The following is a 26,828-nucleotide window of genomic DNA, read 5'->3' as shown; positions in this document are numbered from 1 at the left end:
CGCAGATACGGCTCAGATCCTGCATTGCTGTGGCTCTGGTGCAGGCCAGCGGCTACAGCTCCGATTTGACCCCTAGCCTGGGAACCTCCATGTGCTGTGTGAGCGGCCCTAGAAAAGTCAAAAAGACACCCCCCCCAAAAAAAAAGAAATGAAAAAACTGAGGCTCAAAAAGAGGTAATGTAATCTACCCAAAGCTAATATAAACCCAAACTCAAACTCAGCTCTTTCTGCTATTAGTCCCTTCTCTTTCTTTCTCACTGGTAAAAATACATAACCGTCCCGACACCAGAAGAGAAGCCAACATACCAAAACACTTGCTCAGGTTTGTCTGCTTGTCTATAAAAACCTTGGCAGACACGACATTCCCAAAGGGCATAAACATCTGCAGCAGATCCTGGTCTCCAAACTCCTGGGGCAGGTGGTAGATGAACAGGTTGGCTCCTTCGGGACCTTCAAAATTCCCAGTGATTGAAAAGGTATCAGTGTCAAGCACACTCATCCCCCTGCACTGTCTCTCAATCCACCTGTGTTAAAACTCCTAGCATTCCCATAGACAGAAATGCAGCTGAAGAACTAAAAAGAGTCTCCACATACACCGCAATGAACTGAAGGTTCCGTCCCTCTTTCCTGTTCATTCTCATGCTCTGTCTCTTTGCTGGAGGTTAGAATTCGACCGTGTGGGGGAAATGGTGTGCTGTGACAATAAAGTAGGCAGATTTGCACAAACAGCAATAAAACCAGAGACTGGAGGCTCGTAGAGGAACAAGAGAAAAGGAGGTAGAAAGAGATTACAAATAAAACAGGTTTCAAAATTGTACCTATAGGGACAGCAAAGAGACTGGTAGTTGCCAGAGGCAGGTGCGAGCAGGGAGTGACTAGAGAGGGACATGAGGGAATTTCTAGGGGTGACAAAAGTCGTCTACATCTAGGGTGGTGGTTGCATGACCGTGCGTGTTCATCAGAGTTCAGAGAGATCCCCCAAATGGTGAATTTTACCATATGTAAACTGAGCCTCAATAAAAATTGTTTTAAAAATGTGCCTGTGATTAACACTATGCTGAAATACTATTGTTCTTTTCTTCAATCACTTACACTCAACAATTTCTTAACCAAAGAAGAGCTTTATTACAATTTGGTCCAGCCAGTCTCCAGCACCCTGGCCTTCCTGCTGCTGTTAAACACGTATGGAACACTGCTGCCTCAGGGCATCTGCACTTGCTATTCCTCTGCGCTCATCAATCTTCTTCCTCTAGATATGCCCATGGCTCCCTTCCTTAAGGTCTCTATTACAACATCAACTCAGAGAGACCTCCTTCTCTATGTAAAATACTATCTTCCTGGCACTCTCTATCCCTCTTTCCTGTTCATCACTCTTTAGAGAATCATTTGGGATGCCTCAGGCTTTTGTTTACTGTCTGTCTCCACAGTTTAATCAGTTTCTTTACAACCACATCCTAGGGCACATAAGTGCCCAATTCAGAGCAGGTGAAGAGATACTGCATAAGACTCCCTGCCGCTAAAGCAAGAGAAGATACTTGCCTTTTTCCTACATTAGTGCTTAAATCCTGCTAGCTCCTGGTTATGAAAACCCAAGCAATTATGAGCACAGAGATGTCAGCAGGACTTTCTATTCATACAAACCACTTTTAGGCCTTTTCTGCCTAGAAAGCCTCTCCTCCATTTATGTCAAAGCTCATACTTCCCATTCCATCAACCCACGGGCTGTTACTCTGTCTCATCATCCTTCAGTTTGTCCTCAATTAGGAAAAAAGGAGATCAGAAAGAGAGGAAAATGACAAATGACAGAGCTAAAAGGGACACTTAGACAGAAGATATCCTCTGACAGATTTACAACCCTCAGAGAAACTTCCCAACAAAAAGAGATTGCCAAATGGTGCCAGACACTATAAGGTCAGTATGTTTCTTATCTAAAAACTGCAGCCCCAACCCAGGAGAGTGTACAGAGGTTCTGATTTGAGTCACATCCAGAAAACATTCCAAAAACTGAAAACACAGTTTCTCAATCTACCCTTGACACTGACAAAAAGAAGTGTTGACCCGACCACCTAAATGGCTCTCCTGGCCTTTGCCCTGCCTTTCGGTGCTGGTGCAGATGGAGCAACCTCCCTGCCCCTGGCTGCAGTTTCCCTTGGCACTCACCTTCCTTCTGGCTTCCAGCAGCACCAATGCTCTGCTGCGTCAACAGGTTCTGGTTGTACAGAGTTGGGAGCGCCGCTGCAGCGTATTGCTGGATCCCCGAGTAGGCCTGTGTGAGAGCCTCCATGGTGCTCCCAGTGCCATTGGAAAGGCCACTGCTGCCCAGGCCACCATTTAAAGCGGCCATCCCTTGGGGTGCAGGGTGGGGGGAAAATACGGTTAACAGATTGGAAAGACTCAACTGATGCCAAAGTCCTCCCTTCCATCTCCTTCTTAGCTTCTCCCTGAGGAGGAATATCCAACTGAGTGGTCAGATTTCAGGACACCCACCAGGCCTTGTGGCTAGTGTGGGCATTTCAATGCCACAGCCATTATCTTCTTCCAACCTGCGCAAGAAGTGATACTATTTATTACACAGGACTTGCCCAATTTTCTCTTCGGCTTTGTCGTATTTTCTCACAAAGAGCTGGAATGTGGAAAATAAGTCCCAGAGTGGGGAATAAAAGGAGTGCATGGGGTCTATGACAAGATGTGGGCAAATCCGACCATCAAAATCACAGCTAACATTTATTGGGTATCTACTAAATGCCAGACACTGTACTAAATAATGTGGTCAGCACTTTACCTAGGGTCTCACCTAATTTCCTTTTTTCTTTGTCTTTTTAGGGCCACACCCAAGGCATATGGAGGTTCTCAGGCCAGGGGTCGAATTGGAGCTGTAGCCACTGGCCCACGCCACAGCCACAACACCACCAGATCTGAGTCACATCTGTGACTTACACCACAGCTCATTGCAACGCCGGATCTTTAATCCACTGCATCCTCATGGATACTAGTCAGATTCATTTCCACTGAGCCACGATGGGAACTCCTCACCTAATTTCTTAATAACCCTCAAAGTATTCTACTCTTACTCCACTGATGAGGAAATGATTTTAGAAGGGAGTCTTAAGTTACAGCTAGTTAAGGGGCAGAGATAGATAGGATTTAACTCAGGTCTGTCTCAAAATCCCATAACTTCACTTGGCCACCCCAATCATTCTTTTTTTTTCTCATTTAAAAATTTTTTTTATTAAGAGTCGATTTCACTCCAATCATTCTAACAGTGCCCCTACTTGGGTTGTTTAAAATGTGCTACCTGCACAAAAAGTAGCTTGATGACATCCAGGGACTGGCCCTCACCTGCCAAAGAGCTGACGTTGAGGCCTGCTGTTGCTCCAGCTAATGTCTGCAGGGCTCCAAGGGAGGCAATGGGGTTGACAGAGCTGCTGCTGCTGGAGCTTGGTGAGGACCCTGCTATCAGAAATCCATGAGTTAAACACAAACCAATACTTGCCTTCTCATATCGACAGGAAGCAAAATACAAGCATGATATCACATTCAAGTATTTGCTTTGTAAAGAGGTGTTCAGTTACTGATTTTTTTTTTTTTTTTTTTTTTGTCTTTTCGCTATTTCTTGGGCCGCTCCCGCAGCATATGGAGGTTCTCAGGCTAGGGGTTGAATCAGAACTGTGGCCGCTGGCCTATGCCAGAGCCACAGCAACACAGGATCCGAGCCGAGTCTGCAACCTACACCACAGCTCACGGCAACGCCGGATCATTAACCCACTGAGCAAGGGCAGGGATGGGACCCGCAACCTCATGGTTCCTAGTCGGGTTCGTTAACCACTGCGCCACGACGGGAACTCCAGTTACTGATTTTGACAACTGTCCCTGTAGGACAGAGAGGCAAGGGATGATTACAGCAAACTTAAAATGATGAAATTTCTAAGTCAGAAGATGACATTTGAAAGAAAATTTTATTTCTTAGGGCCATGCTTCGAAGCTCCCAGGCGAGGGGTTGAATGAACCAGAGCTGTGACTAAGGCCTATACCACAGCCAGAGCAATGCTGGATCCAAGCTGCATCCACCACCCACACCACAGCTTGTGGCAATGCCAGATTCGAAAGACAGTGAGTGAGGCCAGGGATCGAACCCAAATCCTCACAGAGACTGTTAGGTCCCTAACCCATTGAGCCACAACGGGAACTCCTGACATTTTATGGTTCATGATCTGACCCCTTTAGAAATGGGTGTTAGCAACTGTCCAGAATGATATACCCCTCTCTTGGGATTCTGCCCAAGGCAAACAAGGGAACATTGGCCCTACATGCTTACCTGAACTGGTGAGTACGCTGAGGGGACTGCTGGATGTAGTGAGAGCATTGGTACCACTTGGTGTGTTCTGAGCTGCACTAGCTGCTGCAGCTAGTGCAGCCAAATTCTGTAACTGCATTGCATTTAACCCTGAAACATCCAAAACAAGAGATCAGCCAGCAGATAGGGATGACTCACATCCACTCCAGCAATGACAGTGCACTCTGGCAAAAGGCTGGCCCCAAAGAGGAACTGTTCTGATAAGCCTTACAGGCAACCCTACAGGGCTCTAAAAAGAGTCAGATATCACTCAACTCATTATTAAACTTGACAACATTTCCTCAGATAAGAGACACCTAATCCAATAGTGTGCCAGCCCAAGTGAGCATTAATAAAGGGATGGACAACTGGGAAATCAGGTAAGAGGGCTGGATTCTGCGGTCCACCGTGGGGCCAGGTATCTAAGAGAAAAACAATATCCAACCCTTTGGCAGAGACCGAGTCTACATCTGAGCCCATCACTCATACTTTATAGGGGATTTGTTCTCTGCAAGTGGAGGTGAACAAGCAGAAAATGTAGTAGAGATCCAGAAAGCCACGGAGGAAAAACAGGGGAATACATGTGAAAACAGCAATAGGAAAAAGAATAAAGGGGAAAAAAACAAACAAACAAACAAAAAAAAACACCCCTTGAATAGCAGATTAATCACCAGGAGAAGAGAGAAAAGGAAAAGACTTCCAAGCAGAATCTAGGCAACACAGGTATAAGGAGAACAAGAAATGGGAACTACTCTGACATCCATTTACTAGATAATGAAAGGGCGGATGGTGGGGGTGGAAAATTAATGAGAAGGAAAAGGCTACAACACAGATTTATAATCTGACAATTTGCCAGAAACACAGCAAACTCTGAGTTCCTGGGATAAAATGAACGAAACCACCACCAAACTTTTTCAAAGGGGCACAATGCAGTTCGCCTCAGGCTGGCCCTTCCTCACAAACACTTGCTACCCTTCTCCCGCTGTAAGTGGCAGAGGCAGGAAGCTCTGAAATGGGCCCCCGCCCTACCCCCTCAACTTTTCTGACAGCCCCTGCCTCAGGCTTGTCCATGGAGCCTCCTTTTGTTATAAACTCAGGTGTTTCATCAATTAAGGTTTTCATGCATATTAATACCAACAAATGGTAATTCACCTAAGAAATAATATGTGTAAGACAATAAACTAACTGGGTTCTAGCACCTTCAGGGTAAGCCATATGCAAAGAAGCTGTCTTAGTCTCTTCCTCAGAGAGTCACTGAAGAAGTCACTTTATTATGGAAATGTCAGGGCTGCTGTAACTTTCTCTTGATCAAAATGGCTGCAGGTCCAAAGAGCTCTGCTCCTCCACCTTCCACCTCCTTAACAGAAACTTAAATGGGTGGGGGGCAGCAGACAACCTGAGAGCAATCTGGCATCAACAACCAAAAAAGCCACCTTCTAGACACAAGGTAGTTGAATCCTCAGATAGTCTTATGTCAAGTTTATGTAAAGAGTAGAAAAAAATTTTTTTTTCTTGCACAAACGGTACAGAACTCTGAGAATGCTGTTAGCTGGGTCTGCTGGCCAGGCTGCTGCTGCTCCTCTGTAGCAGTGAAACACTCACCTCCCATTGGGTGGAGGCTGCTCAGGGTGTTGAGGTTCCCAGAGGAGGCAGTCTGCTGAAGGAGCTGCAAATAAAGCTAGACATTACACCAAAAAACAGAACAAGAGTGAGAGTGAGGGCTGGTTCTGCATCTGGGATAACTCTACAGCACAGCAAAGCGAGAGTGCAGAGGCCCCCAGAGAGAAGAAAATTGAAGACAAGAACCCAAGCCAACACAATATAAACATGAGGCTTATGACTGCACAGGACAACACAATAAAGCTAAAGTTCTGGCCCAGAAGACAGTTATGTTCACTGAGTACTAAGCCAGGCTTGAGTCCCTGGTAACAGAATGCAGCACAGCAGAGGACAGAGGCAGAGCAGAGAACTAAGCTCCATTCAAGCAGCCATGCAGTCCACTGTGATGAGTGTCTGCATATGCATTTCTAGTTCCTAAATTCTCCCAAATTCTCCTTGCTTAGGTCCATACATCTTATTTTGTAGGTTTTCTTATGGAGACCTAATTTTTCTACTTCACACAACTTTCTTTTTTCTTTCCCCCACTGTACAGCATGGGGACCAAGTTACACATACATGTACACATGATTTTTTTCTCCCACTGTCGTGTTGTGATATACACACAACTATTTAATATTATAATATTTAAAATATTAAACTTGACTGTTTCAGGGTATTTCTTGGAGTCATTCTTTACCGGTCACAATAAATTTGTGACTAAATCAATCTTACCATGATTGGAATACAAGTTCACCTAGCCCCATTTATCTCACTGTTGCAGATGATCAAATGATTGGTGGATCAATCCATATCCATTCGGCATACATTCTATTTCAATGGTTGTTCCATAACAAAACAAGAGAACCTGTCCATGAGCTTATGGATCTCCATGACTTTACTCTGTACATAAGCCAATCACAAGCGCCATCTAACTAATTTGCTAAAACCTTTTGTTCCATTCAATCACTGTTCCTTATATGCAGCTGGTATTCTTGTTCCTAGATCCTTTATTTAATCTGTTATCCATTCCTATAAACATATGACCTGGTTCCTCTGTCATCATGAATCTCTCTAGTCTGTATGCATATCAGGACGTCTACAAGCCTCCAGAAATAGAATGAAAAAATGCACATACACAGAAGTTTTACCACCTTCTCAAAGGGGTCCACAACTGCTCAAAGTTTATGAACTACTGCTCTAGTTTCGAGTTTACATCTTCCGGAAAGAACCTTCTAATTAATGATGATGTACTATCACTTACACAGTCCATTCGCACTCACGTCTTCATTTTTGTCTTCTTAAATACCTTGGGCAATGTGTTCAGTTCCAACTGGTGGACTGTGCGTACTGTACCTGGCACTTCATTTCCTTCCTAAATGCTAACAGCTCTTAGGGCTGAGACGGTGTCTAATTGAAACAGAGAGACCACGGCTCTCAACGTATACCATCTTGCGTCTGGCTGGATGTGGCAGTTACAACAAAAGGGGGAGTCTTCCCTAAAAGAAGGCTCCAAAAACTCTCTAACAGAAGCAAGTGGACATTGTGGAGATAATTTTCAAAGCATTATCCTTTTAGCAGACTAAAATCTAAATTTCCTCAACTTGTAAGCAAGATTCTAGCACTGAGGTGCAATTTAATCCGTAGAAATATAACAACTTTTTGAAATACTGCTGAGGATAAACTGGGATTTCTTCTAACATTTTATAGACGTGGAGACCAAAGGGCATCATATTAACCAAAACCCAGTACTGGCGGATAGAAATCAATGCCTTTCTTCTGTTTCCATATAAAACAGTATTTTAAAAAGGATGAGGATTCGGAGTTCCCACTGTGGATCAGCAGAAACAAATCCCACTAGTATCCATGAGGACGAGAGTCCAATCTCCGGCTTTGCTCAGTGGGTTAAGGATCCAGCATTGCCGTGAGCTGTGGTGTAGGTCACAGATGCAGCTTGGATCTGGCACTGCTGTTGCTGTGGTGCTGGCCAGCAGCCGTAGCTCTGATCTGACCCCTAGACTGGGAACTTCCATATTCCATGAGTGCAGTCCTAAAAAAGCAGGGAGAGAAAAAAAGAGAGGAAGAGGAGTAAATGACTATGTGAACTCCTATGTGAACATATATATTTTTTAATCTTTTCTTTTTTTAGGGCTGCACTAGCGGCATTTGGAGGTTCCCAGGCTAGGGGTCGAATTGGAGTTGCAGCCACCAGCTTACACCACAACTACAGCAACACCAGATCCAAGCAACACCTGCAACCTACACCACAGCTCATGGCAAAGCTGGATTCTCAACCCACTGAGTGAAGCCAGGGATTGAACCTGCAAACCTCATGGTTCCTAGTCGGACTTGTTATCGCTGCGCCACTACAGGAACTCCCAATATTCATTTAATAATAGCCATGTTAATCTCTTGATCTCTCAGTCAGCAAAAACATTTATCATACTCTTCAGAGAAGACTCAATGAGGATTTTATTTTATTTTTTAGGGCCACACCTGCAGCATATGGACATTCCCAGGCTAGGGCAAGAATTGGGAGTTGCAGCTGCCAGCCTAGGCCACAGCCATAGCAACACCAGATCCAAGCTGCACCTGTGACCTACACCACAGCCCATGACATGCCAGATCCTTAACCCACTAAGTGAGGTCAGGGATAGAACCCGAGACCTCATGGATACTAGTCGGGTTCATTACCACTGAGCCACAATGGGAACTCCTAAATGAGAATTTTAATGATCCCCTTTATACCTAGAAAAAGATATGAAATAAGATATTTGATAAAATTAATACTCCCTCAAATTTTTTTCTTGAGGGCAGAGATACATGAGATGTTAATCTTTTTTTTTCCTTTAATTTTTTTCCTTCATTTTGCAACCACACTTGGGGCATAAGGAAGTTCCCAGTTTAGGGGTCGAATTGGAGCCGCAGCTGCTGGCCTATGCCACAGCTACTGCGACAATGGATCCAAGCCACATCTATGACATATGCTGCAGTTTGTGGCAATGCCGGATCCTTAACCCACTAAGCCAAACCAGGGATCGAACCCACATGCTCACAGACACTATGTTGGGTTCTTAACCCACTAAGCCACATTGGGAACTCCTCTAAATATTATTATTAGTACATCAGGATTTCACTTTAATTATAACAGAAGCTCAAGACAAAGATGTGTGACCAGAGACAAAGAGGAAAAGAGAGACAGAGACCTAATATGACAAAGAATATTGCCCTGCCTGAATTTCTGTGTAAGATTTTGATATGCTAAAAGTTGTGAATGTCATTTGTTAGCTAGGGACAGCAGAAGAAGAAACAGCTGGGAGCTTGCACAGTCTGCAGAAAGCAAACCACAAAGACTCACTGCTAAATACTGGGGTCCAAGAGTATTTAGACCAGCAAGGTTCCCCCACACAGACGCTGCACTGATTTGCTGCATCTGCTGCTGGAGCTGCTGGGCCATTCTCTTCTGTTCTTTGTCCTTCTGGGTATCAGCAAATTTTACCACCATGGGGGATGAGCAACCCTATGAAAACACCAAAACCAAAGGGTCAAACTCCTCCTTCTGGGTGAAGAGAAAATCCTCCTTTCTAGTGACACACAGACTAAATTCTAATTTCATTCACTGCCAAAAGATCACCTTCCTGATAGACACAAGTGGCAAAAGAAAATTTAAAAAGGTAACTAGCTTCACTATGCTAATACTATTTTAAAAAACGTATTTATTTTCTGGCTGTACCCATGAAATGCCGAAGTCCTTAGGCCAGAGAATGAACCCAAGCCACAGCAGTGATAATGCTCATCCCTAATCGCTAGGCCACCAGGAAATTCTACAATATGCTAATTTTTAAAATTTAATACGCTTGGCCTGCTTAACTTTTGGGAACAATCAAATGCACATGCTCTGGCCTTTGATGGCCAACTGTCCTAGCACTTTCCCCCTTTCATTCAACTGCCCCTTACCTCCATGGTCTGTGCTTGGTGCATTGCCTTGATAGCCGTCTGTGCCATGGCTCTTGTTGTAAAAGTCACAAATGCACACCCTGGCAAAAGAAAAGTCAATAAAAGGGGGAAGGGGGAGAAGAAGAGTCAATAACTCATCCATTCATTTGTTTAATTATTTATCTGACATTTACTGAGTACCTACTATGTGCCCAAGCACCATGCTAGCAATTCAGACACAGTTCTTGCCTTCAGAAGTTCATGATCGGAGTTCCCGTCGTGGCGCAGTGGTTAACGAATCCGACTAGGAACCATGAGGTTGCGGGTTCGGTCCCTGCCCTTGCTCAGTGGGTTAACGATCCGGCGTTGCCGTGAGCTGTGGTGTAGGTTGCAGACGCGGCTCGGATCCTGCGTTGCAGGCGTAGGCCGGTGGCTACAGCTCCGATTCAACCCCAAGCCTGGGAACCTCCATGTGCCGCGGGAGCGGCCCAAGAAATAGCAACAACAACAAAACAAAACAAAAAAAAGACAAAAGACAGAAGTTCATGATCTAATAAAGAAAACAGATATGCTACAAGAGGGTATATATGCTTTAATGAAAAACCAGGGAAGCACAAAGAAGAGAGAAAGTGCTTAAGGGATAAAGGAGGAATCATATTCTCTAGTTTCTCTTGTGTAAAAAGTGTTTCCACTTTGCATGAAGACCCTCCCCAAAGACAAAACAGAATTTTAATACCTGAAATTAAATGCAGAATGTAGACGCCTCGGGGGGACTGGGAGAATACAAAAGCAATCAATTGACAGGAGGAGTCATTATGGGAGCTAGATATACAAACCAAGCCAACCCTCTCCATCCATGACAGGGCCACCGTGGCTAGAGTCACCAGTTTCCACTGGTGCAATTAAAAGGAGACTCCAAACTTAAGATGAGTACTTTTTTAAAGCCTAAAAAATGTACCCACCTCGGCTCAGGCCATCAGGTCCTCTCAATATCCGGCATTCTTCAATCTGCCCAAATGAAGAGAACATGACTCGGATGTCATTTTCAGTGCACTTCTTGGAAATCATACCAATAAACAGCTTCCTGTCTTCCACTGCTAAGAGAATAAAACACAAAAGGCTTGAACATTAATACTACAAGAGGTAGTGTAGCAAAGAGCTCTGTGCCTTTATACCATGTCTCACAAATTTTAAGATACATTTTTTTTTCATTAATTTAGCACCTCCTCTTATAATCGATGGTATCTTAAAATTGTAACTGGAAGTACTGAGATGAAAAACAGTAGCTTTGTGAACTTGTGAAAGTTACTTAACCATTCTGTGTCTATTTCCTCGTGTGATTTAGTTGAGGTTACTTCAAAAGTAGCTGTAAGGTATTAAATGCAAAGTACTCAGCATGGGAGTTTCCGTCGTGGCTCAGTGGTTAACAAATCCAACTAGGAACCATGAGGTTAAGGGTTTGATCCCTGACCTCGCTCAGTGGGTTAAGGATCTGGCGTTGCCGTGAGCTGTGGGGTAGTTCGCAGACGTGGCTCAGATCCTGCACTGCTATGGCTTTGGTGAAGGCCAGCGGCTACAGCTCCGATTAGACCACTAGCCTGGGAACCTCCATATGCCACAGGTGTGGCCCTAAAAGGACAAAAGACCAAAAAAAAAAAAAAAAAAAAAAAAAGAAGTACTCAGCATCTTGCCTAGCACTTAACAAAGTCAGCTTTTTTTTTTTTTTTTTTTTTTTTCTTTTTGCCATTTCTTGGGCCGCTCCCACGGCAGATGGAGGTTCCCAGGCTAGGGGTTTTAATCGAAGCTGTAGCCGCCAGCCTACGCCAGAGCCACAGCAACACGGGATCCAAGCCGTGTCTGCGACCTATACCACAGCTCACGGCAACGCCAGATCCTTAACCCACTGAGCAAGGGCAGGGATCGAACCGCAACCTCATGGTTCCTAGTTGGATTCGTTAACCTCTGAGCCACGATGGGAACTCCAAAGTTAGCTCTTATTAGCAATACTATTGTACCAAAGAAGGGCAAGTTTTCACACTTTATTGATATGACAAGAATGTAACTGTCCACTTTCATTTTTTGATTATTCTCTGAAAAACTAAGTTTTTCTTCTTAACTTGTTCAGTTCCCCTCCTCACCCTGTTCATAAGAAGGTATACTACTGATCAAAGGCATTCCAGTTCACTCTAAAATGTTTTTGTAATGTTTCCCTGTCAACTCTTCTTTTTTTTTTTTTTTTTTTTGGTCTTTTTAGGGCTGCACTCACGGTATATGGAGGTTCCTAGGCTAGGGGTCGAATTGGAGCTGTAGCTGCTGGCCTCTGCCACAACAATGGGGGATCTGAGCTACGTCTGTGACCTACACCACAGCTCATGGCAACAGTGGATCCTTAACCCACTAAGCAAGGCCAGGGATCAAACCTGCATTCTCACGGATACTAGTCAGATTCACTTCTGTTGAGCCATGAGGGGAACTCCCATTTTCAATTTTAAAATAAGTAAGCTGCAGGGATGTAAAGTACAGTATGGTGATTACAGTTAATACTGTATTGCGTGTTTGAAAGTTAAGAAAGTACATCTTAAAAGTTCTCATAACAAGAAAAATATACTTTTAATAACAATGGTGCTGGATGTTAACTAGACTTACTGTAGTGTCATTTCACAAAATAGACAAATATCAAATCATTAAGTGTATATCTGAAACTAACAAATTATATGTCAATTATATACACCTCAATTTCAACAACAAAAGATTAACTAGAGCACAATACAATCCAAATGCCATGACAACAGCAAATAACCGAAGAAGAAACCTTATAAGGGGAGGGCTTTAAATGTCTGCTTACCATTGTTCTTCTCACTGTCAGCAGGTTTCATCTGTATAGGATGATGCATCTGAAAAAGAAAACACATCAATATAATCACTATACACACTGAAGGCATTCAGAAACATAAATGAAGCTTCTAAAGGAAATACCAAAACTAGAGCCTTAAGAATAGTCTTTGAACTCAATGCCTGTGTTGTTAACTCCCCCTAACAAAGATATCAAAACAGAATGTGAATCAAGGAGTCAAAATTTGTAAGTTCCTATTGTGGCTCAGCAGTAACGGGCCCGACTAGTATCCATAAGGACTTGGATTCAATCCCTGGGCCTGCTCAGTAGGTCAGGGATCCAGTGCTGCTATAAGCAGTGGTGTAGGTTCACAGGTGCAGCTCAGGTCTGCTGTTGCTGTGGCTCTAGTGGAGGCCAGAAATTGTACCTCCGATTCTACCCCTAGCCAGGGAACTTCCACGTTCCGCAGATGTGGCCCTAAAAAGCCAAAAAAAAAAAAAAAAAAAAAAGGTCAAAACTTGGACTTCCCATTGTGGCTCAGAAGGTTAAAGACCTGACATTTTTCCCATGAGGATGCGGGTTTCATCCTTGTCTGACTCAATGGGTTAAGAATCTGGTGTTGCTGCAAGCCAGAGTGTAGGCTGCAAATGCAGCTTGGATCCAGTGTTGCTGTGGCTGTGGTGTAGCTGCAGCTCTGATTCGACCTCTGGTGTGGGAACTTTCATCTGCCACACGTGGAACTTCCATATGCCACAGGTGCAGCTGTAAAAAGCAAAAAGAGGGAAAAAAAAAAAAAAAGGTCAAAACTCCCTTGGCTGAGAGAGAATTACTTTCAGCCTATCTTTGAAACATTTCCTTTACGCTGTCCTTTGCATCAATTCCTGTGGTAGTCACCCTTTCCCCAAAATGGTTTTCAGTGTGTCTGAAATGTATGTTTCATGTGTCAAAACCACCACAGTTCCACTTGCTAATAGGAACCTTCTTACCCCTGGGAGGACTTTCATGTTGTGAAGAGCATTCTGAGCTTCTAATGCAGCTTTTCGGGTGTAAAATGTAACAAAACAGCACCCTGCAATAAACAACATTTCAGGAAATCAAACCACCACCACTGCCATCCAATCCACCCTAGGTAGCGTCCTGGGCAAGAGAACTCTGCTACAAACCAGATAGGCAGAGGCCCTGTACTCTTGCAGCCTGGAGTCTACTAGGAAATCTTTCTTTCTCAGAACAAGCTTTACCTTGTGGCCAATTTCTACTAGATGTCTCAAACATAATTATAATTTATTAAGTTACAAAATGACTTAAGGAGTTCCTGTCATGGCGGCGCAGTGGAAACACATCCAACTAGGAACCATGAGGTTTCGGGTTCGATCCCTGGCCTCGCCCAGTGGGTTAAGGATCTGGCACTGCCGTGAGCTGTGGTGTAGGTTGCAGATGCGGCTCGGATCCTGCATTGCTGTGGCTGTGGCATAGGCCGGCAAATGTAACTCCTATTCAACCCCTAGCTTGGAAAGCTCCATATGCGCAGAAGCAGCCCTAAAAAGACAAAAAGACTACAAAAAAAAAAAAAAAAAAAAAAAAAAAAGACTTAAGAATAAGAACCTCATAATAACTTTTTTTGGATTCTTCTTGGTTCTCATCAAATAAAATTACATGTCTAACAGCATAGGGCACTTGACTGAGGAGACCTTGTGCTCTGTATCTTTACTGGGGATAGTAGGGGGGAAGTATGTCTTATAAATCTTGGGCCCACAGTGCCACAAAATACAATATAGGTTCCTTTCAAAATCACTCTGTAATTAAGATTTTTAAATCACTATGTTACATTGTCATTCATTCCCAGAAACTATAACACTTCATGTATTTGGTTAACTATGTCACAGAGAAAATAACTCTTCAGCTTCTAGATCCTCTGCTATTAACTTGGTTTCAAACATGACAATCATGCTTGCGCACATCTACACTTCGACCAGCTTTCCAAGAAAATTACTCTGAAATGGGTCATTTTGGATGTCTGTACACAGGGGCAAAGCAAACGCCTTATCAACTATCAGTTCCATTAAACATCTACTCTGCTGGGTATTTCTAGAAACACCTTGCTTGTCTCCCATTCATTTTGTAGCCTACAACAAACAGGTCACCTACCAACAAGTCCTTCTTAGCTGCTAAGCCATCCCGGAAAGCCTCTGTAACGCTAACAGAAACCCAGGTACCTGGGAGAGTCTTCCTCTTTGCACATAACCTAGCCAAAACACTGAAGAAAACCTTACATGGTTGATTTACTTCACCTTTTTGTCACTGCATTCCCAAGGCCAAATGAGACATACATATAAGCCTATCTCCTGAATTTAGAGATCTGGAGAAAGACTGCCCAAGACCCAATTTACAAATTATCCTCATGATGTCATGTTTAAACTTAAGTGTGTTTGGGCTGGGAAATAAGCTACATTAAGAGCACAGGGTTTTCCCCCCTATATAACCACCAGAGCATTCAGGCAATGACAGAGAGCATGCACACAACTGAAAACACATACAAAATTCAAAGCCCTTACCTTTGCTCTGAGGAGGGTTTTGGCTCCTATCCCTTAGGACGTTGATTTCATACACAGCACCATACTGTTCAAAGAGTTCCCTCAAGTCCTTCTCAGACCAGGTCCTTGGAACCTGGCCCACAAACATCTTGATAGCATCAAGATCTGGTTGGTCTGGGTGGTCCAGGGTGCCGTTCATTTTCTTTGAGCTGTGTAAAATAAAATAAAACTTCTATTTTGTATTCATGTTGCTTCTCAGAGAGAGTCTTCTTTTCTTTAAAGGTCTCAACTACTTCCTGAAAAAGTAGGGGGAATAATTCTACTTCCTTTCACTACTTCCATTTAATTTACCATAGTTCTCTGATCCTCCCTCAATGCCATCAGATGCCAAACAAAGTGACCATTCTGGTTAAGACATCCTGGGTTTTCACTAAGGAAGTGAGTATGCTACCCCTTGTCTAGCTAGAGAAAATTCTCAGTAGAACTTAAGAGGTAAAGTTCCTAAAGCAGGTTTTCAAACAGTTAATAAAACTTTAAGAATGTCCATAAAAATCACAAAAGACTACTGCTTACGGATAAGATTTAGGATTCTAATTTACACAATGATGGGTAAGAAGTTTTCTCTCAATAGATGCTAGAAAAGAAGCACCTGATTTCCAAGGCCTAAGAACTGACTAGAATGTTGGCCTTTGGATGCTGCCATCTCATGCATAATCCCAGTGCTCTTGAGGCCCCCAAATCAAAAACAAAGCTTTGTCTCTTATACGTTCACAAATAATTTGTTATATAAACAAAAACAATAATGCCATCATTCTAGCGTTTTTTTGTTTCTCGAGTTACCCAATTTACTCCTGTATCTCTAAGATTTTACCAGTTAATTCCCTTACTCACAGCAACCACTTATAATGTCCACAAAATTCCTCCAAACCTATCACATCAAATGTAACTCTCCTACTTTAATACCTTCATCCCTACCCCTGCCACTGCCAAGAACCTAGGGGAACTCCTGCACTATAAATGTTTCCACTCAGAATGAACTGAAGTCCTTCTCCTACTACCCCTTCAAAATCTTATTCTCTAACATTTATCCCAAACAGTTATTTAACATGTTTAACTTTTGTTAGGAGTTCCTGCTGTGGTACAGAGGGTTTAGAATCCAACTGCAGTGGCTCTGGTCTATGCAGAGGCGTGGGTTTGCTTCGAGGCCTGATGCAGTGGGTTAAAGGATTGAAGTTGCTGCAGGTGCGGCTTGATTCAATCCCAGGCCCAGGAACTTCAGTATGCTGCTGTAGCAGCCGTAAAAACAAACAAACAAACAAACAAACAAAAAACCCCCAAAGAACCAAAAAAAAAAAATTTGTTAGTATTTGCTTAATCTAGAAATCATGTCATCATGTTCAAATGTTCCATGTTCTAATATTCAATCCTAAATAAAATGCCACTTTTCTTTAAAGGAAAAACAATAGTTTTTTTCACATCTATCTTTTGAATAGTATTTGATGATCCCTGAGAATGCTGAATCTAGCAGTCCTAAATCTCTTGTAACTGAATATAGGGCTATTCTCAAGTTACTTTTGCTGAATTTAGCACTAACTAAACATCAAAAATTGCTAAAGACACATAGCATACAGATCAACCCTTGTTGCTATGTCTGCAAAGATTCCCTCCCCATACTCTTCCAGGTTATCTAATCAGTTTCATCAGGACTCAAAATAGTATTAAATTTCCAACTTCATTATACTATTTATCACCTTTTGTAACAATATGGCTCTATCTACCTCTCCCAACTAAACTGAGAGCTCCTGAACGCCGAAACTGTTTTTTTTCCTATTCATTCTCATAGCCAAAGCTGGTATGGTGCCTGGTTCAAACTAATTACTCAGATGTGGGATGGGAGGAACTTCGTGTTCTCAACAATTCCCTCATTTAAGCAACTAATCCTGATAAAAATGAAAGCTGTGCACAAAAAGGGCTCACAAATTAAAGAGCAGCTATTATCTCCTATGATTATTTGATTGTCACAAGTTCAACCTACCTTTTTTCCCCTTTTAAGTATTTTTGGAATACACTGTTTTATTGGTTTTCCTTTATTCATTTAAAACCAAGTTGTTACAAAAATATAACAGCTGTTTCTAGAATCATGCTACCATGAATTTTTAAAGAAGTCTTATGACTAGTGAAAAAATGGGTGTCACTCCCTACAACCTGTCCCCAACAACTTTACCAGTTTTAATATCATTTTATTAAAATGTTGCTCATCTTTAATCATAGTTCTATCCTAGGGAGGGTTAACACAGAACCCAAATAAATGGTGCTCCAAATATTTTGATGATAAGGAAGCTGACCATTACTTCTGAAAAGAGGCAGGAGTTTCTTAGGTTTGTATTATATCGGAGGCAACTACGCTCCTACTTCTGTATCTGTGTGCTGTTTCTACGTCACTATTTACTGCACAAACATTAACACAGTCAATGTGAACTGTGATTTATCCAAAAGTTCAACGGAGACTCAGCATTCCAAACAAGCACTTTTCCTTTCTCTCTTTACTCTCCAAATCTCTCTCCACTTCTTTTTTCTTTTTTGGTCTTTTTTTTGCCATTTCTTGGGCCGCTTCCGCGGCATATGGAGTTTCCCAGGCTAGGGTTCGAATTGGAGCTGTACCGCCGGCCTGCACCAGAGCCACAGCAATGCAGGATCCGAGCCGGGTCTGCAACCTACACCACAGCTCATGGCAATGCTGGACCCTTAACCCACTCAGCAAGGCCAGGGATCAAACCCGCGACCTCATGGTTCTTAGTCAGATCCGTTAACCACTGAGCCACGATGGGAACTCATCTCTCCATTTCTTCAAGTCCACCTACTCCAGGAACCACCCTTTTACCCTGCATATACACCAATTCATGAGCCAGAAGAATCCCCTAAGGACCAGGGACAATATTCAAACTTAACCCATTAGTAACTTTTATAGCCATCAGACTGCATAATTTTATGTATGTTCAATCTAATATTAAAAAGATACACAAATGCAAGACAACACCTCTTTGTTTTTCTACGCAATTATTTCATTGTATTTTACAAGCTGGGTGGCAAGGAGGATGGGACATGGTCCTTCATCAGTTTGAGAAGCACTTCTAGAGCAGAGCAAATGATCATGCTCTTGAGCATGCTTAAGATGCAGTGGACATCATGTAACTGGAGTTATGCAGTGATTTATTCCCTCCAATTAATATTGAGAGGTTTTTTTAATGTACTATTGGGGGGGGGCACATTTGCAGCAGGGAGAAGTTCCTTGGCCAGAGATCAAATCTGTGCCACAGCAGTGACCCGAGCCACTGCAGTGACAATGCTGAATCCTTAACCTGCTGCGTCACAAGAGAATTTCAATACTTCGTTCTTATACAGGCCAGGCACTGTGTTAGATTGTAGTTATCAGTGAATAGGAAAACATGGTATTTCTTTGGCGCACATGAAGACAGAGTTGGTAATTGCCAAGATCAGCTAGAGATAAAAAAGAAAGATGCAACCACACGCGTACTTATGTATATGTAATAAGTGGTCACAAATTGTTTCTCATCAACTGCTAGGGTGTCTGAAGAAATGACCACAATGTTCTTTCCGCAACCTCCCACACATACTTCCAGTATGCATGTTATCTTTAAAAGTAACCACTGCATTAAAACTCACCAGGGGACAAGACTCCCAGTGTGATATGCCAAGGATCCTACAACATGCAGGTATGGTATTTACTCTACATATCTCTAAATATACTCTTAAATTTGTGCTTTACCTCTCCATTGATGGAGAGCTCCTCAGAGTCAGTGATCATAAATTATATATAATTATTACATCCACTCAAGAACCAGTGAATTCAACAGCCCCCTTGAGAAGTATTTATACTGTCCCTGTCATTCCTAAGAAGCAAATCTGGAAACTCTTATCTTCTGTGGTACTGACCTGGGAGTAGGATGGAAGAGAGGAAAAGCAGGGCATGCAGCACTAAGAGAGATAAGAAGACAGCAAGTGTTTTAGCGGGGAGGGATGGTACCAAACCACTTCTTTTTGTTTTTGACCCTGGTAGCAACTGGCAAATAGCTGAAAATGAGAAACTATGAGAGATCAGAACCAAAGGCTGCCTTTTCTACCTGATTCTCAATGGAACATGCCATAAGAAAATGAAACAACTAATTTGGGAGACAGGAAGAGGGAAAACAAAGAGTTTTATTTTCAAAGCATACATTCATTCAAAACTCTTAAACCCTTTCTCCTATGTTTCTCTCAAAATTTCCCAGCTCCAGGCCCATATCAGAGGGCAGAGTTAATGTTCTGCCCCACTTCTTTCCCGTCTGTTGGCCCCAGATGACTAGACCAGGGGGTGGAGCTTTACCCAACAAGCTGATTGACTGGATGGCTAGAAACCTAAGACTGTGACCTATGCTTAAAACAGAAAGATAGGCCAGCCAATCAACATCCTGTACAGTTGTACTGAACAAGACAACAGCCACTAGCCACATGTGACTATTTAATTTTAAAAATCCAGTTTCTTGGAGTTCCCATCGTGGCACAGCAGAAATGAATCTGACTAGGAACCATGAGGTTGTGGGTTCGATCCCTGGCCTCACTCAGTAGGCTAAGGATCTGGCATTGCCGTGAGCTGTGGTGTAGGTCTCAGACGCAGTTCAGATCCTGCGTTGCTGTGGCTCTGGCATAGGCCGGTAGATGTAGCTCTGATTAGACTCCTAGCCTAGGAACCTCCATATGCCGCAAATGTGGCCCTGAAAAGCAAAAAAATAATAAGAAAATTAAAAAAATGAAAATCCAGTTTAATTGCACTTATCACATTTGAGTAATATCTACTGCACAGGATAGCAGAGACAGAAGAGGATTTTTAACATCCAGAAGTTCTACTGCATAGGACTGTTCAACAGAATCTGGACCTGGTTAACAGAAACTTTGCCTTCCAACAGGTAAAATCGGAAGAGGGAAAGTTACAACCAGGGATAGAACAAGAGTTAAGCTGAAAGATGAAAGGGCAGTGGCAAGAGATAACAGGAGCCGTGCTATAATATAGAAGAAACCTGAAAACATCATGCTAAGTGAGAGAAGTCAATCACAAAAGGCTACATATTGTGTGATTCTATTTATATGAAATTAATAGGCAAATCTATAGAGATAGAAAGTAGGTTAATGGTTGCCTAGGAATGGGAGTCAGGGGGTGGGGGAAAAGGAGGAAATGATTAACGACTGGAACAGGGTTTCTTTTGGGGTGATGAAAATGTTCTGGAATTAGTGGTAATAGTCACAGAACTTTGTGGATATAGTAAAAACCACCAAATTGTGCATTTTAAGAGGGTAAGCATAAAAAAATTTAAAAATAAATTTAAAAAAATAATAATAAATAAATAAATAGAGGAGTTCCTGTTGTGGCGCAGTGGTTAATGAGTCCGACTGGGAACCATGAGGTTGCAGATTCGATCCCTGGCCTTGCTCAGTGGGTTAAGGATCCGGCGTTGCCGTGAGCTGTGGTGTAGGTTGCAGACGTGGCTCGGATCCTGCGTTGCTGTGGCTCTGGCGTAGGCTGGCAGCTGCAGCTCCGATTTGACCCCTGGCCTGGGAACCTCCATATGCCATGGGAGCGGCCCAAGAAATGGCAAAAAGACAAAAAATAAAATAAATAAAAAAATAAATAAATAAAATTTAAAAATTAAGAAAAAAAGTAAAAGGGTAAGCTTTGTGTTATGTAAACTGTATCTCAATTTGAGATGGGAGAGGGAATGTGGAGGGTCAAGACAGCTTGGAAGGGCAGGGGCAAAGCCAAGCCATGCTGCAACCACAGTTACATGGTAGATGAAGAATAGAAGCAGCAACACATGCAGAGAGCAGAATGTGTGTCCTGGGTCTAAAAGACGAAGTTTCCGAGTCTTCCAGTTGTGGAGTTCCTTATTATATAGTCCAGTCCATTTGTGTCCTTACCAGAAAATCTTTTCATATATGTTAGCTTGAGTGGGTATTTGTTCCTTAAAACCAGAAAGGCTGGCAAATACTATCTTCACTCACATCTGTTTTAAAAATATCCAAAACCTGGAATTCCCGTCATGGCTCATTGGTTAACGAATCCGACTAGGAACCATGAGGTTGTGGGTTCGATCCCTGGCTTTGCTCAGTGGGTTAAGGATCCGGCGTTGCTGTGAGCTGTGGTGTAGGTCACAAACGCAGCTTGGATCTGGCGTTGCTGTGGCTCTGGCGTAGGCCGGCGGCAACAGCTCCGATTGGACCCCTAGCCTGAGAACTTCCATATGCCTCAGGAAGCAGTCCTAGAAAAGGCAAAAAGCCAAAAAAAAAAAAAAAAAAAAAAAAAAAAAAATCCAAAACCTTTCATTACTCATTTTTTTTTCATTCTCCCCTTCTCATTACCTGTTGATCTCTATTTGTTCAACATACAAACAGAAAAATTTCAAATACTTAACCAATCCCTCCACCTTTCCAGCAGGTAGAAATACTTGTTGCATCTTGTATCCTAATCTCCAGCCACCACCACCACCCACCCCTACCAGGTCCTCAGGCTCACAATGTGCTATGGAAAAACTAGCACAGAAAAGCATCAGAATGAAAAGGACCCAGAAACAGTGGCCTGAGTTACTTACCAGCTGTTTTCTAGGGAAGGACAAAACTAGATGCATCTTACACTGAAAGGAAGGAAGCAATTTTCATTTGGATAAAGGGAGTATCTTCTTGTTAGGTGAGGTGTTAGGTACTAGAAAAAGCTATCACAAGTTTTAAACTCAGCATTCAACAACAGAACAGTAACAATCTGCTTGTGAACGTTTTCAGCTTTCTTCCCTGAGGAAGAGATAATGTCTGGAGACCTTATCTCAGTAACCATCCCTAATTATATTCAAAAAAATCTCACCAGGCTTATCATTCACTCAACTGTACTTTCCAAGCTCCTACTATGTACCAGATAGCACTCACTACAGGGGCTATAAGAGTGGACTGAGCAACACCTGCCCTTGAGGCAACGGCACTGAACAAGTGGAAGGACACAACTACAGTACCCTACAAATGCTGTAACAGATATATAGAAATTCTGTGAAAAAAATGGTTAATATTGTTTAACTTATTTGGGGGAGGGTGTATGTTGTGCACAGGGATGTTAAGCTGAATAGACTAAGCAGCTGGAAAAAGTGGTATACAGAATGGTGGTATGAATGTCTAAAGGGTAATGAGGAAATGTTAAGGACTCAGAAGAGAAAGGAGAAAAGAGTGATTAACATTAGAAATGTAGGAAAAGAACCTGAGAAAGGTGAGAGTATAAATATTTTTAAAGATTAGAAAGAAAATACTAAAAAATTGATGAGAACAAGGAGGTTGGAGAGATGGAGTAAATGGTTTTCCCTGTTACACTGACAGGCTTAAGCTTTATTAAAGGTTGTTAAACAAGGGATGATTAGATCTGTCTTTTAAAAGACATCTGGCAATAATCTAGAGGATGAAATAAAGTGGCAAAATACAGAGATCAGGAGACTCTTGCACAAACTAGCTCCTTAGATTAGGAACCAGTCTCAGGCAATGCTAAGAAACTTGGGTGGTACAACTCACTACAACTTGGAGATCACTGGACAAAGGAAATGAGGAAAAGAAAGAAATTACTGACCACTTTTGGGTTCTAGTACAGACAATGTGGGGAATTGTTTTTGCATGGGGAGACCTCCATAAAGGTCACAGAACTCAAGGGACACCTGAAGGATAGATATAAAGGTCTGAGAAGAGTACCAGTGCCCCCTTAAGCAATGGGAAAGCTAAAAGGAAAAGGCCTGAGATAGAACTCCTAGAGAACACACATGTCCGAAGGTGCAAGTCAAGTAAAAGGAAACAATGGAAGCTGAAGAATATTATTTATTACAGATAATAAATATCTTGTTACTACAAATAAGAACTAGAGAGCAGGTGTGTCCCCCACCCCTTTCACAGCAACTCCAGCAGTTTTTCTCTGTTGTAAAGAAATTTGGGGAGTTCCCGTCATGGCTCAGTCATTAACGAATCCGACTAGGAACCATGAGGTTGCGGGTTCAATTCCTGGACTTGCTCAGTGGGTTAAGGATCTGGCACTGCTGTGAGCTGTGTGGTGTAGGTCGCAGACACGGCTCAGATCCCGCGTTGCTGTGGCTCTGGCGCAGGCCAGGGGCTACAGCTCCGATTAGACCCCTAGCCTGGGAACCTCCATATGCCGTAGGTGCGGCCCTAGAAGAGACCAAAAAAAAAAAAAAAAAAAAAAAAGGAAAGAAATTTTGGAATAGATATATTGCTAGATCATATTCCTAGGCAATATCACTTCAGAGAGAAAACTACTGGTAAAGAAGTATGAGTGAAAAGAACGGCTGAGAATCCAAGATAGAGGCAGAAAGCACACACCATTCTCTAGAACTTTCTTCTCAACTATGTGGTTTGGATATGTGGAGTGGGCCAGAGGACTGGCTTGGATATGAGGAGAGGGCCAGAGGACTTACAATAACGAGAAGAGCTGATGGTAACTGCTTAATGATACCTGAGGCAATCAGGTCTAGGGGGCAAAAATAAATAAGGTATCATTATACTTGCATTCTAGGCCCTAGGTTGACACCAACTGTCCTTAGTCAAGTCAGTTACAGCCTCTCTCAATTGGGTTTCTCATCTGTAAAACAGGGGCAATAGGCTATGCCCAATTAACCTCAGAAAGCTTTTGTGGAGATGGATGACTAAAACAAAGGCAAATGTACTTGAGAAAAAAAATGTGATTACTTCTACTCAGAATGAGCACTGTAGTCAGTCCATTAGTTCTCACATATTAGCATGCACATGGGACACTGTTAAAATAGATTCTTGGACTCACTCTAGCATAAGAACATATGGGCATGAGTCCAGGAACCCACCTTTTTTTTTTTTTTTTTAAATGGCCACATTCCCAGCATATAGAAGTTCCTGGGCCAGGGCACTGAATCCAAGCCACAGTTGCAAGCTATACCACGGCTGCAGCAACATCAGATCCTTTAACCCACTGTGCCAGGCAAGGGTTAGAACCAAACCTCCGCAGAAACCCGAGCCACAGTGGTCAGATTCTTAACCCACTGTGCCATGGCAGGAACTCCCAGAAGCCTGCACTTTTATTTCCCAGGTGCTTTTCACACAGTGATCTAGGATCCAGATTTCATGGGATACTGAATTAGTCCAACCTTGTAAAAGAGCAAACAGGCTGAGGAAAAAAAATGCTTTATCTAAGGATTGAACACTAGGCAGTGGTAACACATAAAAGAGCAGGTGTTACAATGAAAGATAATTTGAGCCACAAAGTCCTATTTCTAGGGATCATATATGCAGTACGAGGAATATTTTTATTATGTATTAAGTCTTTATGATGGCATTCGTTGTGATCTCACTTGTAATATACTGCTAAAAGGTGCTGGCTTTTTTTTGTTTGGCTACCCTGAGGCAAGTGGAAGTTCCCAGGCTAGGGATCAAACCCACACCACAGCAGTGACCCAAGCTGCTGCAGTGTCAACACTGGATCCTTAACCCACTGCATCACGGTTTGAACTCCTATATTGCTCAAGTTTTATTTTAGCAGTAAAGAGAACTCTCATAAAAAGACATCTAAATTACCATTATTCTGGGGACTACAGAGAAGGCGCAGGATCCATTACAAATGAATGAGCCAACTAACTTTGAGGCCCCTCTGAACTATTATATAAAGAACTGTTCAAAATCTGCTATTACCACACATAATCCCAGGGCAGACTGATTTGCACATGGAGGCCTAAACTCAAAGACTTGCAATATCACCTGTTACCTAGGGAATATCCTACCATTTAAAATTCTTGGCATTGAATAACCTAAGGCTCTTTTATTTGGGTTCCAAGGTACTTTTAAGCCTGGTTAAAGCACCTGAAATCAAGAGTTAGAAGTGTGTGTTCTTTTCTACAAAGCTCAGCATTCACGCTCCCCATAGCTGCAACTCAGGACCAGGCTGGCATTTTAGCTGCGTATAATGGGAGTGTCATTGAACAGTATTGCAAACTGATCAGGTTTCTCATTCCCATGTTCAAAATTTATTTAGGCAAAACTGCCAATTGAGATTAATCCAGTTTTTCCTCTTTTTGGGGAGAGCACAACTGATGTCCCCCAAATCATGTACTGCGTTGCATTTTCAGTTAGGCTGGGGGCTGGGGTAGGGAGGAAATCAAGGTTCAGGATTAGTTTACATGTCAATACAGTATTCTGTGTACACTACTAAAAACACCATAGCTGCCAGTTTTCTCTGTGATATGAATATAAGAATCTGATCATTAAAAATAAACACAGAAATAAATAAATAGCTTCCCAAAAGACTATTTGAACTTGCACACCCAACCCAAAGCAATAAAGCCATGGTTTAAAAAAAACCTTGGAATCTATCATATGGGAAAACTACAGCTTGAAGGAAATGGAGCCAGCACACTTGAGCTGATGTTGCTGGTCATATATCAAATGCACCCTTATGTACAAAACTTAGTTATAGCCTAAAGGAAATCAGCAGTAATGAGAAAGAATCAGACTACAATAGAAAATTACAATAATGTGGACTCTGACTTCCTCACCCAATTTTTTTCTTCCCTCTTTTAAAGAAAGGGACCAATTTCATCAAATAACAAAGAAAACAGCCCAGTTCCTCTACTTATGATTAAAAATTAGACAACAAAAATACTTACACAGGACTGGAATTCAAAGAGCAATGATCCACCATCATTTCTGGAAGGAAATCCAACTTAAACGCAGCCATCACCTCACTCTCCCCTTCAGAAGCCAATGATATTAACTTGCTGCACTTGTCTGATCCACAAATACACACAGCTTTAGCTTCCTGGGCCCCACAAAAAACACAAAGTGGAAACAGGAGCTCAGGGAAACCAGCAATAAGTGCCACAGAAACAGGCAGGACTGGGGAAGGGGAAGGGAGTACTGGATTAAAAGGGGGATGTGACCATGTGAAGGGAGGCTCAGCCCAGCACACAATGAAAGTGCTGATGCGCCAGGCTTGTTTTGTGTGATTTTCCCTGGCGAAGCAGTACTAAGTGCACTGTCAGATAAATAGAGTGTCAGATCCATGAAGATAGCAGTGGCTAACAGAGCAGAAGAAACACAAACTTGTTTCACATCTTCTAAACTCCTCCTTGTTAATCAGTTTTTGAGGACCCCCAGAGTCTGAAACTACCCAAAGCAAAAGAAAAAAAAAAAAGTTCACTTCACGTGGTCTGAAATGTTTTTAGAAAGAACTCGTTTGTTAGCCTTGGTCTGAACTTAATTTCCATGTGCCAAAGACAGCAATGAGCACACTGCTTGGGTTCCAAACTCAGAAGAGTCCCTTAAGGAAGAACGGTTCAGTCCATCCATCAGAAGCAGGTCAGAGGCAAGATGGCTGAAGAAGTGCCCACCGAAGCACACTGCCCTCATATTACTACCTGCACTGGAACAACCTTGCTTTCTTGATGGTGCTGAGAGCAAAGTGTGCTACTTAATGGTTCCTCACTGCAGTGAAGGACTTTAAAAAAAAACTGCTGTTTCGGTGGCATTCATTTAGGTTAGCAAAAGG

The 26,828-nt window shown here is 42.5% G+C and overlaps 1 protein-coding gene across 39 annotated transcripts in view; it reads right to left on the bottom strand.

Annotated features, from left to right (window-relative positions):
* Window positions 1–26,828, bottom strand: part of CELF1 (CUGBP Elav-like family member 1) — a 94,961-nt gene that overhangs the window by 14,011 nt on the left and 54,122 nt on the right. For 9 of the 39 annotated variants that reach the window (XM_021083083.1, XM_021083085.1, XM_021083088.1 and 6 more), the window contains 12 exons: window positions 25,948–26,099; window positions 15,251–15,438; window positions 13,685–13,767; window positions 12,711–12,759; window positions 10,828–10,962; window positions 9,887–9,966; window positions 9,288–9,449; window positions 5,936–6,011; window positions 4,316–4,444; window positions 3,340–3,450; window positions 2,161–2,346; window positions 307–450 (listed from right to left, as the gene is read on the bottom strand). In XM_021083083.1, coding sequence (XP_020938742.1) covers window positions 307–450; window positions 2,161–2,346; window positions 3,340–3,450; window positions 4,316–4,444; window positions 5,936–6,011; window positions 9,288–9,449; window positions 9,887–9,966; window positions 10,828–10,962; window positions 12,711–12,759; window positions 13,685–13,767; window positions 15,251–15,438; window positions 25,948–26,018 — 1,414 coding nt within the window. In that variant the 5' untranslated portion in view covers window positions 26,019–26,099. Of the gene's footprint in view, window positions 1–306; window positions 451–2,160; window positions 2,347–3,339; window positions 3,454–4,315; window positions 4,445–5,935; window positions 6,012–9,287; window positions 9,450–9,886; window positions 9,967–10,827; window positions 10,963–12,710; window positions 12,760–13,684; window positions 13,768–15,250; window positions 15,439–25,947; window positions 26,100–26,828 lie in introns of all 39 variants that reach the window. The other 30 variants (XM_021083082.1, XM_021083078.1, XM_021083076.1 and 27 more) reach the window with 9 other exon arrangements.

The sequence above is a fragment of the Sus scrofa genome, chromosome 2, assembly GCF_000003025.6.
Source record: "Sus scrofa isolate TJ Tabasco breed Duroc chromosome 2, Sscrofa11.1, whole genome shotgun sequence".
Lineage (NCBI taxonomy): Eukaryota > Metazoa > Chordata > Mammalia > Artiodactyla > Suidae > Sus > Sus scrofa.
Note: the sequence above shows the minus strand (reverse complement) of the source record. Positions and strands in the feature narration are given on the sequence as shown.